At 29.4% G+C, this 20,952-nt stretch overlaps 1 protein-coding gene across 1 annotated transcript; it reads left to right on the top strand.

Moving 5' to 3' along the window:
• The first annotated feature begins 341 nt into the window (after nucleotides 1-341).
• Nucleotides 342-20,282, top strand: LOC124419659 (dynein beta chain, ciliary-like). Its single transcript, XM_046949927.1, has 10 exons — nucleotides 342-641; nucleotides 5,152-5,808; nucleotides 8,464-8,552; nucleotides 12,293-12,937; nucleotides 12,999-13,299; nucleotides 13,383-13,613; nucleotides 15,142-15,419; nucleotides 16,038-16,984; nucleotides 19,744-20,051; nucleotides 20,128-20,282. Exons 1-10 carry the CDS (start codon nucleotides 342-344, stop codon nucleotides 20,248-20,250), a joined length of 3,879 nt encoding a protein of 1,292 aa, XP_046805883.1. The 3' UTR covers nucleotides 20,251-20,282.
• Nucleotides 20,283-20,952: the final 670 nt, after the last annotated feature.

Here is a 20,952-nt window from a genome sequence, read left to right as displayed (position 1 = left end):
TTAGAAAGTTTGAAGTTTGATCGATATTATTGAATGTAAATGGTATGGTCTTACTCACACTATCAAAGCTAGACTTTTCCTGTATTTCAATTGCTATTACTTTTAACTATAATGGGCACTTTTATTGTTTACACAACGCCCGGGTCATTCATCAGCAGTTAAAACCAAAACATTCATTTGTGCTAAAGGTTTTCTTCAACAAAGACGTAACGTTTATTGCAACCGAGTAACACGGTTAGCACTCAGTTTAATTGAAGTTTGCAACGATAAAAAAATTCTAAAATTTGCCACAATCTTAAGAAGATTTTAATAAATTTGAAAATTTCGTGGTAATGAATGAAATGTCTGCAACTGAAATTTCTACTGAAAATGCAATACAACAGCAACAGCAAACTTTTCATAATCAACTAAGAAGCATGACTGGCACCAGTAGCAGCATCCCTGAAAATAACAACTCAACTAACATTTGCACCCGAAGCAGCAGCATCAGCAGTAACAATGACAGTGTCCTTTATGGAGCTGCTGCTTGTCTGCCGTTGTCAAATGATGCCAGATTAGAGTTTATAACAAGTTATACATTAACCAGTTTACGACTTAAGCATGATAAATGGCATAAAATGATGGCCACCCAGGAGTATCAGGTAAAACTTACAACAATAATAAAAAATACTATTCTCACACAAATGGAAAGAATACACATGTTGTGTTACGAACAACAACAATATGAACAACATTTTAATACTCTATTGTATAAAATAATTTATTATTGCAACTATTTTTTTTTTGTATCTTTCGTCAACAATTTATTATTGTTGTTTTTATCTTGTTGCTGTAGTGTCATTGCTAGGTCATTGTTTTAAATTATTTACCAAATTCATAATTGTTTTGCACAGTAGTTAACCATGCTGGTATTTATAGTGTTGAAAATAGTTTAAGTGATACTATTTTATTTGTGGCCATTTTGTTTAACATGTTTAACTGTACATTTAACAGATATAATATAGACATACGGACGCAACTATTTCGTCTTAAAATTATTCCCGCAGGGAGCATGTTAACTTGGTGAAATCTCCACCTTGGTATTATTGCAATCCTGGGGAATAGAGGTATTACCATTACCTCTAGTCAGCCGGGACTATACACTAGTGATGTCAAATGTATCCTCGGCTTGGCCTTGTAATGATTTGGCATGTGTTTTAACCAGAGCACAAGATAATCTGGTACTACGGGTGGCCAGGACTTGTCCTGTCTGGCCAGTTGGCTGAAGTTTCTTCGGATTGCAATAATGCCGAAAATCGCTGGGAGAGAATGTTGGTTTAAGGACTGATATATCATATACCCAATGGGTTTTGCTGGATTCCTGAACCCGATCGGTATTTTATACCGGTCGCATAGTGGGACACCGGTATATGCTGCGGAATTGTCAGTTTAGTATTCAATGGTTGCCTGCCATCTCGTAGAGTAATCTTCATGAATGGAAATGGAACTGATGCGAAAATTGGTGAAATATCAGAAAGTCTGCGTACATTGGAGATTAGTACTGATATAGTATGTATTTTTACGCTTCGGGGAAGTTCTTCGATAATGCAATCTTTCATGGCTAAGGTTGGTAATCTTCCGGTATATCCGAAGATTGATTTCACCTGATTTTGGGGTTTGTCTCCCCTTCTATTGACTTTAGACCAGTGATTGCTTTTTCCTTTTCGGGTGTGCATTATGCTTAAGCCTATGCTGCCTGTCATTCCGCAACGGGGCTACTGCAGCAAAGTGCTTGTATATGGACCGGCTCATCTATGTACAAAAATTGCCATCTGAGTTCTTCATTGAAGGTTTCAATGAAGTCAAGTCTACCCAGTGGATGAAAAAGACCACCGTGAAATAAGACCATCAAGGCAGGTGTTCACGTTAAGCACTCAACATTCGTCTTAAAATCGTAAAAAAATACAAAATATGCTTGTGTGGAATTGCGACCAATATTTCAAAGAATCTAAAAACCAATATAAAAATACATATAACTATTAAACTCGCTGCCTTCTTTATAGTTAAAACATTCTTTACAAAAATAAATTTTAATTGTTTTTATTAAATAAATACCTATTCAATTTAAACGTGCATATGTATGCATTTGGATTAAACAAAAAATATTTACGAATAAACTAGTTGTAGTTTATGTTCGTATTGTCAAGAAAAAAATATTCCAAAACCGAACTCAACTGAACTATAGCAACTAAAATACATAAAATGGCAATGACCATTATAAATATTTAAATTATTACATAAATTCATATAAAAAACAAATAAAGTATAATCGGGCATGGCCGACTATATGATACCCAAAAGACCTTTTCGGGTGTTTTTATTGTATGGGGGGTAGATGAAATAATATACCAATTTTAATCATTTTCAATTGGTTTTGCCCTTGTGCCAAAAAAAAACATATGTGCCACAGAATTATCTCGAAAATTGAAAACTGTACCTTGCTCACAAGCTTTAAATGAAGCCAGACAGACGGACATGGTTTAAACGACTTAGAAAACTATTCTAAGCCAACTGGTGTACTTTAAGGTGGTTATTGAAATAATATTTTTGTGCATTACAAACACCAGTACAAATTTAAAATACTACTAAAGTGGTGTAGGCAATAACTATAAAGGATAATAAATAATAAACAAAACAAAGACACACTCACATTTTAAACATTCACACAATTGTTTAATACATATTTAATAACAATAACAATAAAATACATATTCCTTTAGAATTTACAGCATATTTATAGATTTAAATAGTCACAATAGGAAATACTCAATATAATTGAAACTACCGGTCATCACCTCCATGAAAGTCCTTATAAAAAACAAAGTCTATAAAGCCTAGAAATCTGCGTGATCCTAATATTCAATTATTCTCTTAGACATGTTTTTAAAAAGATCATTAAATAAAATCAGTACAATAAGTCCAAAAATCTGAGACAACCTCTGAAAAATTCATCAGACAGACAAATTATGTGTGTAAAATTAAGCAGGGGGGAGAAAAGACAAAAAAAAAATAAAAAAATAAATTTTAGAATATAATTTGTAATTGTAATGAACATATAAATAAAAACATTTTAAAATTTAATATGATAATAGCGTTTTTTTTTTAAACTCGGGTACCAAGTACTAATTTTTAGTACTTTTTTGTTCCTTAAGTGGCATTTTTTTAAATTTTCTCAAAATATACATATAAGAGGGGACTTTTTGTTAAAAGATCGATCCTAGAAATATAAAAAAAAATCAAACATTTTGAGCCTTGAGAAAAGTATTTTTGGTTCGTTTTCGTTTTTCAAAGGGTACTTTTTGAATCATTTAAAATATTGTTTGAATTAAAATCATCAAAAATGTACTTTTTGGCTCTTTTTCGAAATTCAAATGGTACTTTTTTATTTCTTAAAATTTTGAATATAGAAAAATTTATAAAATTAAACTTTTTGCCAGTTTTGGTTCATTAACAGGTCTACAGACTATTTTTCTATTAAAAGTTAACTTTATTAAAACTTATTCATAAAAAACAAGTAATGTCGGACTTGGCCGACTATATAATACCCTACACCAGTTATGAATATATAATGTGGTTTATTTTTAATAATATAGTATTTATATTGAAAATTACCTTGATTCCGATTTATTTAAGAAATTTATTGATAAAAATTTATTGAAAAACTTTTTTTATAAAAGGGGCTTTATATAGGGGATAGGAGCAAATGTGAACCGATCCCAATAAAATGGGCTGAATAGATTTGTATTTATATGATATTTATATAATATATATAATATTTGTTTGTGCTAAATTTAATTGCAATAACAATGTTAATAAATGAATTGCAGATATTCAAGTCACTTTCTGAAGTGGGCTTTGTATGGGGGCTAGAGTCAAATGAAGTCCGATCATTTCGAAATTTGACAAGGCTTGTATAAAACTTAGTTATGCGAACTTTCATCGAGATACATTTATATTTTATATAATTATGGGCACAAAGGCCTTTTTGGGGGAGTTCAGTTGTATGGGGGGCTAGGTGAAATAATGAACCGATTTTAAGAATTTCCAATAGGCTTTGCCCTCAGGTCAAAACAAAAGTGTATTCCAAATTTCATCAAATTATCTTAAAAATTGCTGTACTTTAAAAACAACGTTTACATGGACACACGGACGATCGAACGGACGGACGGACATCGTTAAATCGACTCAGAATGTGATTCTGAGTTGATCAGTATACTTTAAGGTGGGTATAGTACTAATATTTTAATGCGTTAAAAACATCAGCACAAACGCATAATACCCTTCCAACTATAGTGGTATAGGGTATACTTATAGAAAATTTACAACAGAAAAAAAATTATTTGAAATTTTTCTATAGAAAAAAAAAATATTAAAAATAATCTTTTTAAACTAAATTTTATCGAAAATATGAAATTAAATAAAAAAATATATAGAAAAGAAAATTTATCAAAAAATTTAAGTAAAACAAGTATAAATAATATTTTCTCCTAAAGAAAATTTTCCCTGTATCGAATAGTCTTCAAATAGATAATTTTAGGATTCTTTATTGTTATACCTATTGTAGAATAAAATTAATTTTATATAAAAAGCTAATTCTTTCATATTTTATAAAATAGTCAAAAGCTTGTTAAACATATTAAATAAACTCTCCATAAAATATCATATTATTATCCAAGTAAAAAGCATCGTTTTTCCTTCGAAATTTATGGTTAATGACAGTTTGTTATAACTTCGATAACAACACCACATATAGTAAATAAGGGATTAAAGCAAAAAGAACAGTAGCACATTAACCTTTTACAGCATTATAGGGGACAAAACAGTTAACAATAAATTTCAAAAAAAGGTTCTTGTTTTTGAATCCTGTTAGTTCAATTAATTTGCTGCGATTTGTGATAACAAAAAAAAAACGTAACTAATGACAAATAGAAGAAAACTTCGCAAAAAGTAAACAATTTTAAGCAATGAAAAAACATGCTTAATGATTGTAATGTTACTGTTTATGATATTGAAGGATATAAAATAATACGTTTGTAAAATTTTTTACATTATCCTAGTTTAGTTTTTTTATATTGATTCCCTTCCTCTTGTTTGTTCAATTTAATTTTCCAGCTCATTTTGTTGGATTGGCTTAACAACCCACAACGACGTCTACTTGTTATGACACTCAATCCGGCTGGTCATTTAATACCAAAAAATTCAATAAACGATTTGTATCATCATAATTACGCCACACTAATGCCTAAAACTATAACAACAACATCAGCAACAGCAGTAGTTCCCACTACCACAACAACAGCACTCTCATCGATATCAGTCAATGCTACATCCAGCGAAGAGCTGGCAGGAAATTATAAAAAGAATATTGAAGTATCATTACCATCTGCGCCAACATCATCGATAATTGCTCCTGCAATTGCCACTGTAGCTGCCACAGCAGCTATGACAGCTGCCACGGCTGCTTTACTCACACCTCTACCACCACCCTCGAGCAGTTTTTCAACATTGGATGGTGTGCCGCGTGGTAAATGTGTGTATTTCGTAAAACGTCAATTGCATGCTGCTGTAGCCTTAACAAGAGACAACTATCGCCATGAAGTAATTTTTGGTGATTTTCCCATACACAGTAAAATTGAAACTTTATCAGTATTGTTTGATGAGATATTGCAACCGTTGTTGCAGAACTCACAAAATCGCAAATTATGGCCCGAAGTTGTGGGTAAAGATTTAAATACACGCATGAAAGATGTAAGAAATACATTAACGGAGGTAAGTGTGTTCACTCTCATATTTTCCTATTTTTTTTTGGGAAATTTAATATATTTTTTCACAAAAATTTATTTAGAATTTTTTTCATAATTTTTTTCATTATAGAAAACTTTCCAAAAAATTTTCAACTTTTTATTTTTTTAAATATTTTCTCTTTATAAACAATTTTTGATAAATTTTCTCTTTGCTGATTTATAGAAAATTTGAGTAAATTTTTTCTTTTAAAGGAAAATTTCGATAAACCTTCCTCTTCTATAGACAAGTTTGGTTAAATTTTGCTTTTTTATAAAAATTCTTCATAAATTTTGCCCTTTAATATAAACATAAATTATACTTTTTTTATTAATTTTTTTTCTTTCTCTTATAGAAAATTTTCGAGAACTTTTTCTTTATAAAATATTTTCAAAAAATTTTAAAATTTTATTTTAATTTCACTATAAATTTTGCACTTTTATAGAAAACTTTCAATAAAATTTCCTCTTTTTTGGCAGATTTTCGATATCTTTGTTTTTTAATCTTTATGCTCTTTTGTAGAAAATATTTGATCAATTGTTCTTTTTTATAAAAAATTTTCGACAAATAAATAATTTATGATAAAATTTTTCTTAGAGAAAATTTTTGAGAAATTTTCTCTTTATAGAAAATTTTCAATGAATTTTGTTCTTTAATGAAAAAATTTTTAATAATGTTCTTCTTTTATAGAAAATTTACTATAAATTTTCATTCTCTTATAGGAAATTTTCGACAATTTTTTTTTTTTAATTTTTGATAAATTCTCTTTTCTTTGTACAGTTTTCAATAAATCTTCATTTGTAAAAAAATTTTCTATAAATTATCTTCTGTTATAAAAAATTTTTGATAAATTTTTCTTTTTATAGAAAATGCTTGATAAATTATATTCTCTTTTGGAATGTTTTCAATAAAATTTCCTTTCAAAAAAAATTTCGATAAATTTTTTTCTGTTATAGAAAATTTTCAATAAATTTTTAAAAAATTTTTGATAAATTTTTCTTTTTATATAAATTTTTCGATAAATTCCCTTATTTTTGGAAAACTTTTAATAAATTATCTTTTCATACAAAATTTTCGATAAATTCTCTTCTATTATAAAAATTTTTCTATATTTTTTTTTTAGAGAATTTTCGATAAATTCTCTTTTCATTTAAAAATTTTGTAAATTTTTTTTGTTATTGAAAATTTTCGATAAATTATTAGAAATTTATAAAAAAAATGTTTATAAACTTTTCTTTTTATATAAAATTTTCCATAAATTCTCTTATTTTTCTTTTGGAAAGCTTTCAATAAATTTTCATTTCATACAAAATTTTCGATAAATTCTCTTCTATTATAAAAAGTTTTTGATACATTTTTTTAGAGAATTTTCTATAAATTTCTTTTTATAGAAAATGTTTGATAAATTATTTTCTATTATAGAAAGTTTTCGAGAAAATTTTCTTTTTATAGAAATATATAAATGTTCATCTCTTTTGGATAAATTTCAAAAAATTTTCTTTTAATAGAAAAAATTTCGATTGTTCATATTTACTCAAATTTCCTTCTAAAATTTTCTCCCTTTTGCTAAATTTCCTATTACAGGTGATATAACCAAATTTTAATTTTGTACAATTTTTAAAAACAAAATATAAATTTCTCTAATTTAAATATTTTTATCTTTAGTAAGTACTTGCACGTCTTCTTTCAAATTGCTCTGCTCTATTTTATTTAGCTTCTTATAATATTTTATAATAATCCTAGGATATATTTACATTCATATTTAGCCAATAGAAAAAAAGGTGTAAATTTACATTTTAAAAGATTAACATTATTATTATTTTTGCAATATGGGCAAATATTTTCACAACAATAATTTCTTGTACGTTTTGTATTTTTATTACAAAATTTATTGAATTTAATAACAATATAGAAACTTAAGAGTATTTTCCAAACAACAAGAACAGAAACTCATTATTATTGTTAGGATAAAGGTTATAATAACAAACAAAAAATTGAAATACACTGAAAGAAAAATAATAAAAGTTTATATAACAAAAACACGATACACGAACTAATTTGGAAAAATCTTGTATATTAAACAGAGGGAAAAATAAATATACACGCCTTTTAACAAAGTGATACCATAGAGTTTCTAATTTTTCAATAACATCCGTTGTCAAAGTATATACAAACGTACAACAATACTCATTGCCAACATCTAAACTTTATACACATCCGTTGACTAAATGTTAATAAACGTGGTAAGCTCACTATTGACACCGGATTGTTTGTCAATAGTCGTACGTTTGCATATACTTTAACAACGGATGTTATTGAAAAATCATAAACACTTTGGTGTTAATTTGGACTCAAGCGTGTAAATTTCCTTTTCCCTCTGTGTATGTACTTTAAATAATAAAATTTTCCTCAAGTATAGGTGTAATTTAGCCCAGTTACATTGTAGGTTGTCGTTAGGTGTACTAAGTTTCTTGGTCATGTTGCTCATCTAAAAACCATTGTCTGTCTAGTCTTTATTACTTATTACAACAAGTGCTTATCTATTGGTTTCTTATTATTTTTCGGTTTATCCTCTACTACTATACATCTTGTGTTTTCTTTAATTTTGTTCAATTTTTTTCTTTTTTTTTTTGATTATTACAGATTAAAGGCAAAACCAACAATATAACAATTTTATTGTTATTAGTTTCGCCAACAGTCATTGAACAAGTTGCAAGTCACATCAAACAAGGGTAAGTACTTTTTCTAGAGAGCTGGAGATGTGTAGGTATTGTTGCCTCTTTCAAAAACAACTGCCAGTTGGTTAAACAATTATATTTTCTTTTTTTTTCGATTTTTTGACTTAAAGACAAAAGGTGATATACATGTTTAACTTGGTGATATATTTTTACTAAAAGAAAAAAACATTAAAGTATTTTTCAGAAAACAAAACAACTCGAAAGATTTCTATGAAAACTTTTGTTAAAAACGTGTTGTTAACCTTTAAAGTTAGAAAAAGATCTTCTAAAAAAATAGAAAATTTCAAATTACGTTAAAATTTCTTTCTTACAAATATTTTTATTAAAATTTTTTCTACAGAAAATTTTCCTTAAATTTTCATTTTATAAACATTTCTTTTTTAAAGAAAAATTTAGATTAAATTACATCTTTTATTTTATTTTTTCATATATTTTAAATATTTTTAAAAACACATTTTAGGGTTAAATTTAACTCGAAAGAGCCAATAAATTTCTAGGCATTTCGATAATACTTGACTAAGTACATATCCATACATATATTTCAATAGAAGGAGAAAAATTACATAAATCCTTGAAAACGTATTTAAATATTGTACTCGTACTCCAATATGAACTAAAACTAAACGAATGAACACAAAAGTGTTTATGGTTAACAAGAACGTGCAAGAAATGGAGCACCCAAAGCAAACTTATACTTTAAAATACAAACCCAGCGGTCTTACTGCTGCATGGGTCAGGGTATGATAAAGACATAATATTTTTAGTACCATTTTACCCAGGCTATAGTTAAAGATATCGGGCAACCGCCACTAATCAACCACCATTCGCTAGCTATATCAGCAGCTCAATGAATGACACGCCACTTAAATAAATAACAAATTCATAATTAGTGTAAGGATAAAAAATATGTTTTTAATTATTTGTCATAAAAATGTATAGAAACTACATTATTCACATGAAATTGGTTCCATGCATTGCAGGTTATTGATTAACACCCACATTAACCCATTTACCAATACACAAGAACAATGTAAATGCGTACAAATTGGCCAAGAATTTATAGTTTTAAGACTATTTTGAATAACTTGTAAAAACGTCTTTTACATTTTATATACACAAGTATTTTCTATGTATATGTATGTACATATATAAAATAAGCAGTATTTAAGTATTCCATTATATTTGTAGCCACTCCAACACTCTATTCTTTACAAGTATAATTGCAAAAGTATCTCTATATACTTAAACATCTTCAATTCTTTAACGTAACATTTTACAAAGAGTTTTTCAAATAAAATGAATAAACTTGTGAAAATATTTAACATAATTTTTTTTTCTTTTACTTTCTTAAATATTTGGAAATGTTTAAAAAAGAAATCAAATAAATGTTTTAAAACAAGGAAGAGAAAATTAGGAATAAAACCATAAAAAAAACAAACTGTAAAATGTGGCTCAAATGGGGTCAATCAATGGAGTGTTCATTTGTTGTAAATAGTTTTTGGCAGAATAAATATATATATATATATATTTTTTTTGTTCTTTTGTCTTTCGTTATTCATTAGTTATTAAGAATTTCAACTCGCAAAATGTAACCATAATAAAAGGATCTGTAATAAAAGTTACAATTGTTAAAAGAGCGTAAATTTAGGCGGACAAGTGCTGATTTCGTATTTTCTTGTTTTTTTATTAAATGGCAATGTTCTAGAGTATTCAATTGCTTTTCAATCGTTAAGAAAAAACTTTGTCGTTATAGTGAAGAAACATTGGAGAGATCTTCAAAGCAATGGATTGAAAATAAAAATAACACAGTAACTCGTTACATAGAATTAAAACTCCATTTATATAGTGGAAGTAAAAGTAAATTTTTTTATTTTACTATAAGAAGTGGAAAAAGTACAAAAGCATTCCATTTAAATCTGCACTAATTTTAATTTTAAAAAATAAAAAAATAGGGATAAAGTAAAACTCTTCTTGACCAAGAACTGAACTAGAACTGAACTAGAACTGAACTAGAACTGAACTAGAACTGAACTAGAACTGAACTAGAACTGAACTAGAACTGAACTAGAACTGAACTAGAACTGAACTAGAACTGAACTAGAACTGAACTAGAACTGAACTAGAACTGAACTAGAACTGAACTAGAACTGAACTAGAACTGAACTAGAACTGAACTAGAACTGAACTAGAACTGAACTAGAACTGAACTAGAATTGAACTAGAACAAATCTAGATCTAGAACTAGAACTATCTAGAACTATAAGTGAACTAGAACTGAGCTAGAATTTAACTGACATAGTACCGAAACCATTATGTAAAACATTAAATTGTTAATAATAATTAATAATTTAATGTAAAATATTTAGGCAACTCTCAAGATTATGCTTTATAGAAGCATTAGTAACAAAGTCAAGTTTAATAAATTGTTCAAAATAAAATTATACCTTTATGTGGGAAATTTCGTGTCAAGTGACCTAACTCTTAAAATAACTGTACCATAATTAATACTATAATACGCGGACCATTTTTACTTGAAAAGTTTTTGAATAAAAAAATATACGACTAACCGTGGTGCAAATTTCTTCCAAATCGCAAGACTACTATTTTAAAAGATTGATCACTTGACACGAAATTGCCCATATGTATGTAATATACGAATGTATATTAAATTTCACGAATAAATTTAATACATTTTACCTTATTAAAATAATAATTAAATATTAAGGTTTTCTAAATAAACACTAGCAATTTACATTTGACCAACTTTGCTTTTGCAAAAATCTCTAATTTAGTTTATTTTTGCAGCTCATTATGCTGTAACTAATATAGAAACAGTAAGTAATGCAACAAACTACTTGCAACGTCTACTAAGTACTTTATGTTTTGACTGCTACTAGTGCGTTAATTAGCTGTTGCAAACAACAAAATTGTTAACGTCAACAAAAAACTTTAAAACAACAAAAACTTTATGTGTATGTATGTGTGTGTGAGCTAGCGAATCAAAACTTTAAGGACGTTCTAATGAGCGTTTATATTATTTACAACATAACAGTATAGTACAATATTTTGTGCAATACTAAATAAATAAGCAAATATTTCATACTAAACTAGAAGACGAAAATTGTTGACTGAAAAAAATGTTTATTCTCACAAAGAAAAAGTTTGTTATTTATAGTTTTGCAACAACTTTTATACGCAATTTCTACAAACAATTGAGTGGCTTAATATTTTCAAATATTCAAACAAATTATTAACCTTATTAACACTAATGGTAGAGGAAATATTTTCAGGAATTTATTATGGAAAATGTTTTTATTTTAAGGATGAAGGAATATACTACTGGATATTAAATGGGTTACTTAGTATTAGTTATTTAAATTTGTTCGGTTGTCATAGTGTTAATTATTAATTAAAAATTTGAGTTTCTTTCAATTAGTTGACATTTTCAAATGGTTTATTTAAGGCTTAATTCGGCCTTGTGTTTGCTTTTTATTTTTTATTTATGGTTGTTTTTAGCTAATTAATATTTGAAGGACAAATAATTTTAGTTTAAGAAAATTTGTATTTTCGCTCACGTTTTTTTTTATGTAGAAACTATTCAATTGTACTGTAGTCGTCTTGAGAGATTATTATTTTAATTATGTTTATTATTATATTTTATTTATTAATTTTTATTAAATTTATAGTTCAGTTCAATTATTTTTATAAAAATTTTCCTTAAAAATTATTTATAGAAACCTTGAGTCCTCCATAGAGCCAAAATTTCGCTCACTATTGGAAGAAATGTTTATCAATTGGACAACACAAATACATGAAATTCTACAAGAGAAATCAGATTGTGTTCACAGTTCCAATACACCGGCAGCAACAAGATCAATGAAATCTTCTATTGTAACAGTCACAACGCCACAGCAAGAAATAAATTTCTGGTTAAATCGTCAGCAAAATTTACAAAACATATACGATCAATTAAGAGAAAGCTCCCACAAATCCCTAGCATTTATATTAGAATCCATAGATTCTGCATACTATCCACCATTTATGAAGATTTTCAAACGACTTATTTTCGCTTGGCAAGAATCCAAGGACATTACTTTATGGCTGCAGCCATTATTGCGTCAAATGGCCACATTTAATGCCGTAAATTTTTGTAACGCGCAGGAACTGATTGCTCCATTAGTGCATGTTATCCACCTGATTTGGTCTAATGCTCGTCATTATCGTACCACGCAACGTATGACGGTGTTGTTACGTTGCATTTGTAATTTAATGGTACGTAGAGCAGGTGAGGATTTGGAGGTTTCAACACTCTTTCATACTGAAGCCGATGAGGGTCTTCTGAAGATTAGCAGAACCATTGAAATTTTGGAAATGTTTAAGTGTGTTGGTTTTTTTGTTATTATAAAACTTAAATAGTATTTTAATACTTATATTCACTAGATCCAAACTTTTGGAGTATAAAACAAAATATACCAGTAACCAAACCATATTACCAGCTTTGCCTCCTTTGGCTTCAAGTCTGGCTTCAGCTAATTCTTTGTCGTTTTCTTCATCATCGATGGAGCTACAGCAATTGTGGCGTTTTTCTAATGAAGATGTATTTGGTTTAGCTTTAAATGGCTTTCTAGAACAACTCTTGGAATTACAAAGAATATTTGAAGCTGCTGTTACTTTTCAAAGTTTAGAGAAATTGGAAATTGGTGGCGGTCGTGGTAAAATGTTAACCGATAGAATACGTCAGGTAATATGATAAAAGAAGCAAATGTTTTATTAGGTTAATTATAATTTTATTGTTTTTGTTGTTTTCCTTTGCAACCTTTTCAGATTCACGGCGAATTCAAACTACTGTTTGAGGACTGGACTAAATTGGAAATTGATTTAGGTCAACCGGCATCGGTTACAGCTACGAACTTTACTTACAACCACATTAAGAGACAAACTTTTAAAAGAGAACAGATTTTATTTTTTCAACGTATGCATGTATTAGAAAAAAAATTAGCCACCATATTGCAACAAGCCTACAATGATTGTCACAACTGGGAGCAACTAACAAAGGTGAGATAGTCGGTTTGGAAAGATATTAATTATTTACAATCTCTTACTATACTATAGGCTGAATTTGGCTAGATTAGATAATAGACTAGACTATAAACTATCCTAAAAACTAGACTATAGACTAGACTATAGACAAAATTACTGGACTATAGACTAGACTACAGACTAAACTACAGACTGGAATATAGACTAGACTATAGACTTGGCTATAGACTAGACTACAGACTAGACTATAGACTAGACTAGACTACAGACTAGACTTGACTACAGACTAGACTAAACTAAACTACAGCCTAGACTACAGACTAGACTACAGACTAGACTAGACTATAGACTAGACCAGACTATGTACTATAATAGACTAGACTATAGACTAGGATATAAACTAGATTATAGACTAGACTATAGACTACACTACAGACTAGACTATAGACTGAACTATGGAATATACTAGACTACAGACTAAGCTATAGACAATAGACTAAACTATAGATTAGAATATAGACAAGAATATAAACTAGACTATAAACCAGAATATAGACTAGACTATAGATTCGACTATAGATTAGATTATAGATTAGACAATAGACTCGACAATAGGTAGTCTATAGAGTAGCCTATTAACGAGACTATAGACTAAACTTGAATTAAAACTGAACTAGATCTTAAGCTATAGTTATAGACTATGATATAGACTAGATTATAGACTAGACTATAGACTGGACTATAGACTAGACTATAGACTAGACTATAGACTAGACTATAGACTAGACTATAGACTAGACTATAGACTAGACTATAGACTAGACTATAGACTAGACTATAGACTAGACTATAGACTAGACTATAGACTAGACTATAGACTAGACTATAGACTAGACTATAGACTAGACTATAGACTAGACTATAGACTAGACTATAGACTAGACTATAGACTAGACTATAGACTAGACTATAGACTAGACTATAGACTAGACTATAGACTAGACTATAGACTACACTACAGACTAGACTATAGACTGAACTATGGAATATACTAGACTAAGCTATATAACTATAGATTATAATATAGACAAGAATATAAACTAGACTATAAACCAGAATATAGACTAGACTATAGATTCGACTATTGATTAGATTATAGATTAGACAATAGACTCGACAATAGGTAGTCTATAGAGTAGCCTATAGACTAAACTTGAATTAAAACTGAACTAGATCTTAAGCTCGCAGTAAATCCAAACCTGTAAACTTCCCCATCTGCTGACCAACCACCTTTACCATTATCCTTTTGTCACTATCTACCTTTACATTCTTTAAACTCTTCAATGTCTTTTAACCTTTTACCAACTTTCAACCGAAATTTTCAATCAGTTCTCCATTTTTTTATTTCTTTTCAATTACTTTTTTTTCTCCCTTTTACGTACATATGTATGTGTGTGTTGGTACTTTTTGTGGTAATAATGGTTGACATGAATGCCTGGTTGAATGGTTGTGCGAAAGAAAATTCCGTTTTTTTTTTATTTAGCTTACAACAATGTTTGCCAATATCGTGCAACGACAAACCATTCAAACCGAATTAATGGTAATTTTACCGCACATCTTTAGCGTATTGAAGGAAGAATTGCTTTTGATTGAAACCATTGTCAGTGAAGTGCTATTGGCATTTGAATATAAAGGTGTTGAAGCCATACCATTGGAAATGAATTTTCCAACTATAGCTGGTGCCATGATGTGGTTGGAGAATTATATGAAAAGATGCGATGTCTTTGCTGGCAATGAATTGAATGCTTTAATAACTACACTGTAAGTAAGTGTATGTTAATTGGAAATAAACAGAAAAATACAATAGAATTAAGTTAATGCAGGTACAGAGCAACAAAAAAAAAATATGAATTAATGCGTGAATAAGTTATTGAGAATACACTGGAGAAAATGGCTGAAATATTTGATTTATAAAATATATAAAAATCTACTACGCTACTATAGATAAAAGGATACAATGCATTTGTACACTGAGAAATGTTATTCCAAATTAACTTTGTTAAATAACCTCATATTAAATTTCTTTCAGTGTACTCTCGCACTTACACTGATTTTATTTTTAAATAAGAATTATGTCAAAACCATTCTTCCCTAAACATCAACGAGATACAAATAAACTTTACCAAAATCCGCAATATTTCAATTCAAATTTTTATTACGATTGAAGCACTAGAGAATGGTTTTGATGTTTCAAGAAAGATCTTTTGTTACTGAGACAAATTTTCTTCATGTATTTTTGGTTGACTTACTAAATAGCGTTAAGTAATTTTCATCATCTTTTTTACTCTACACTTTAATACACAAACAAATACCAATGTCATGTTATCCTGACAATTACTCACACATACAACTACATAACAACCCCATATATCCTTTTAGTCTTGCTGCTGACAATCCTTTAAGTTCACAATATGAAAAGTTGACTGCTCGACGCGATATTTTGACAACAAAACTTAGTAATTTGCAGTTGAAAATTTGGAACAATTGGCAGCAGACAATTGAGAAACGCATTGCCAAAGGACTCGATTCAAAAGTGATGATGATGACGATGTCGACAATGATAACAAAACACCAACAACAGCAACAAAGCTGTACAAGTAATTCTGTTGAAAATCTAGCAGAAGCTGAAGGTTATCCTGATATGAGTATTAGATGTAAGAGCAGCGACAGTGTTAGTAAGCGAAATAAAAAACTCAAAAACACCTGGCTGGCCAACAACCAAGCACAATCATATTCTTCTCCAACTAATGCTTCTGCTGCTTATTGTCATCATGTCAACACTGCTTTAACTGACAAAACGGATTCTACTATTGGATTTTTATACAATTCTAATAGTGCAAATGAAAGATTCTGTAGTGCTTTGGCAGAGGATGATGTTTTAAATAAATCATCATTTGTTAGTGACGTGAAAATCCTAAAAATCAATTTATCCTTAGAACTTTTTACCTTATTGAGAGAAACGAAATATTTGTTGGCTCTACAAGAAATTCATAAGAGACAAAAACAACAGGGCGAGACTACAGTTACAACTACATCATCCAATATCCAGTTAACAACACAATTAACAACTGTGTCAACAACTCAGCAACAACATCAACAGCAGCAACAACAACCTCATCAATTGCCTTTAACACTTTTAGATTTGTACGCACAGCGCGATATGTTTTGGCAACGTAAGATCAAACTAATGAAAATCGCCGAATACTACAACAGCATCAGGGAGGGCTTAAATACATCCAACGAAATGCAATTAATTCAGCCTGTAGTCGATGTCATCGATGAACTTGTAGAATGCGCTAGCAAAACATTGACATGGCGGAACTTTGGTAAGCAGAGTCATACATGTTAATCTGTACCCTGTAGATTTGAAAATAATATGTTGATATCTTCCCAAAAACAGTAGACTAGATTATAGATAAGACTATAGACTAGACTATATACTAGACTATATACTAGACTATAAACTAGACTATAGACTAGACTATAGACTAGACTATAGACTGGACTATAGACTAGACTATAGAACTAGACTATAGACTAGACTATAGACTAGACTATAGACTAGACTATAGACTAGACTATAGACTAGACTATAGACTAGACTATAGACTAGACTATAGACTAGACTATAGACTAGACTATAGACTAGACTATAGACTAGACTATAGACTAGACTATAGACTAGACTATAGACTAGACTATAGACTAGACTATAGACTAGACTATAGACTAGACTATAGACTAGACTATAGACTAGACTATAGACTAGACTATAGACTAGACTATAGACTAGACTATAGACTAGACTATAGACTAGACTATAGACTAGACTATAGACTAGACTATAGACTAGACTATAGACTAGACTATAGACTAGACTATAGACTAGACTATAGACTAGACTATAGACTAGACTATAGACTAGACTATAGACTAGACTATAGACTAGACTATAGACTAGACTATAGACTAGACTATAGACTAGACTATAGACTAGACTATAGACTAGACTATAGACTAGACTATAGACTAGACTATAGACTAGACTATAGACTAGACTATAGACTAGACTATAGACTAGACTAGACTATAGACTAGACTATAGACTAGACTATAGACTAGACTATAGACTAGACTATAGACTAGACTATAGACTAGACTATAGACTAGACTATAGACTAGACTATAGACTAGACTATAGACTAGACTATAGACTAGACTATAGACTAGACTATAGACTAGACTATAGACTAGACTATAGACTAGACTATAGACTAGACTATAGACTAGACTATAGACTAGACTATAGACTAGACTATAGACTAGACTATAGACTAGACTATAGACTAGACTATAGACTAGACTATAGACTAGACTATAGACTAGACTATAGACTAGACTATAGACTAGACTATAGACTAGACTATAGACTAGACTATAGACTAGACTATAGACTAGACTATAGAGACTAGACTATAGACTAGACTATAGACTAGACTATAGACTAGACTATAGACTAGACTATAGACTAGACTATAGACTAGACTATAGACTAGACTATAGACTAGACTATAGACTAGACTATAGACTAGACTATAGACTAGACTATAGACTAGACTATAGACTAGACTATAGACTAGACTATAGACTAGACTATAGACTAGACTATAGACTAGACTATAGACTAGACTATAGACTAGACTATAGACTAGACTATAGACTAGACTATAGACTAGACTATAGACTAGACTATAGACTAGACTATAGACTAGACTATAGACTAGACTATAGACTAGACTATAGACTATAGACTAGACTATAGACTAGACTATAGACTAGACTATAGACTAGACTATAGACTAGACTATAGACTAGACTATAGACTAGACTATAGACTAGACTATAGACTAGACTATAGACTAGACTATAGACTAGACTATAGACTAGACTATAGACTAGACTATAGACTAGACTATAGACTAGACTATAGACTAGACTATAGACTAGACTATAGACTAGACTATAGACTAGACTATAGACTAGACTATAGACTAGACTATAGACTAGACTATAGACTAGACTATAGACTAGACTATAGACTAGACTATAGACTAGACTATAGACTAGACTATAGACTAGACTATAGACTAGACTATAGACTAGACTATAGACTAGACTATAGACTAGACTATAGACTAGACTATAGACTAGACTATAGACTAGACTATAGACTAGACTATAGACTAGACTATAGACTAGACTATAGACTAGACTATAGACTAGACTATAGACTAGACTATAGACTAGACTATAGACTAGACTATAGACTAGACTATAGACTAGACTATAGACTAGACTATAGACTAGACTATAGACTAGACTATAGACTAGACTATAGACTAGACTATAGACTAGACTATAGACTAGACTATAGACTAGACTATAGACTAGACTATAGACTAGACTATAGACTAGACTATAGACTAGACTATAGACTAGACTATAGACTAGACTATAGACTAGACTATAGACTAGACTATAGACTAGACTATAGACTAGACTATAGACTAGACTATAGACTAGACTATAGACTAGACTATAGACTAGACTATAGACTAGACTATAGACTAGACTATAGACTAGACTATAGACTAGACTATAGACTAGACTATAGACTAGACTATAGACTAGACTATAGACTAGACTATAGACTAGACTATAGACTAGACTATAGACTAGACTATAGACTAGACTATAGACTAGACTATAGACTAGACTATAGACTAGACTATAGACTAGACTATAGACTAGACTATAGACTAGACTATAGACTAGACTATAGACTAGACTATAGACTAGACTATAGACTAGACTATAGACTAGACTATAGACTAGACTATAGACTAGACTATAGACTAGACTATAGACTAGACTATAGACTAGACTATAGACTAGACTATAGACTAGACTATAGACTATACTATAGACTAGATTATAGGCTAGACTATATACGAACAGTTTGATTTATTTTCATAATTTCGTTTTTTTTTTTTTTCTTTACCTTTACCAAAAAATATTTTCACAGATGCTGAACTTGTCAATGATATTTATAAGAAAACGCAAACATTACATTCACGCCTACACGAAACACGAAAAAATATCCAAACTATACTTGATAGTGTTAGACGTTGGAGTCGTGAACCTTTGCATCAACGTAGTCTTTATGGCAAAAATTTACTGGAATTGAAACACCAAAAAGAACGTTTAAGGACTCGTGTCATGCAATGTGAAGAAACTAAATTGCTACTCAATCGTTTGTTAATAGAAAATTTCTATTTATTCTTTAATTATGATAAACAAGAAAGAGATACACAGGACAAAAACATACTAGAGGTAAACTGCAACTAACATGAGTAAAAAGTTACAAAAGTTATTTTTGAAATATTACTTTCTTTTCTATTTACAACAGTTTCTTCGTCTCTTCCCTGAACACCAACGCAGCAAATATATTTCATATTTAAAATCCATTGATGACTTAATTTATCACGAAGTAAAATATGCCATGAAAATCAGGTTAAAGCAAATATTTTAATAATTTATCAAAACCCATTAACTTCACATTATAGTCAGTCATTCCTTTAAATCTGAAATTTTATGAAAATAATTTTGATAAAACAAACATTTACAAACATTAAATATCATGTTTGCATAAAAAATAAAATTATAAACTGTTGCTCTAATTGACACTGACCTACCTCTCTTCCCGTCACTTTTTAAAATGTAAATTAATTTATTTTATTAAATTTTCAAAAATAGAAAAAAAACTTATCACACTCCAATTATTTGAACATTTATTCATTGTTTTATATATATATTTAATGCAAGAAATAATGCCATTTACTTTTTAACGCCTCCACTTAAATAAAGTCTACAATAAACATGTTGTTGCATGCACGAACATGTCACATTTTGATTTAACTATTCGTGTCTGAATAAAACTAATCAAACAATTGAAACAACAGTGCAAACAAACGATGTCAAAAGGAAGTCATGTGGTGGGTGACGTTTGTTTTTGGAACACAAAATTTAGAAACTACTTTAAGACGTTCGACGAATCTAAGAACTATACTGATGATTAAACTATTAGCTTGTGAACTAGTCTATTAATTAGTCTATGGTCTAGATCAACTAGAGGATTATGAACTTACTTTGGCTATTATATTTGGACTCGTATTTTATCTAGTCTATGGAGTTGAATTCCCTATGGACTACTAGGCTAGATTGAAAAATATTG

This window comes from Lucilia cuprina, chromosome 4 (assembly GCF_022045245.1).
Source record: "Lucilia cuprina isolate Lc7/37 chromosome 4, ASM2204524v1, whole genome shotgun sequence".
NCBI lineage: Eukaryota > Metazoa > Arthropoda > Insecta > Diptera > Calliphoridae > Lucilia > Lucilia cuprina.
Note: the sequence above shows the minus strand (reverse complement) of the source record. Positions and strands in the feature narration are given on the sequence as shown.

Bases quoted from the DNA above. Each gene is read 5' to 3' on its own strand.
- LOC124419659 (XM_046949927.1), top strand. From the start codon at position 342: ATGTCTGCAACTGAAATTTCTACTGAAAATGCAATACAACAGCAACAG. The intron at 13,300-13,382 runs GTAATATGATAA...CAACCTTTTCAG, and splicing joins TAACCGATAGAATACGTCAG to ATTCACGGCGAATTCAAACT. The intron at 15,420-16,037 runs GTAAGTAAGTGT...ATATCCTTTTAG, and splicing joins AATGCTTTAATAACTACACT to TCTTGCTGCTGACAATCCTT.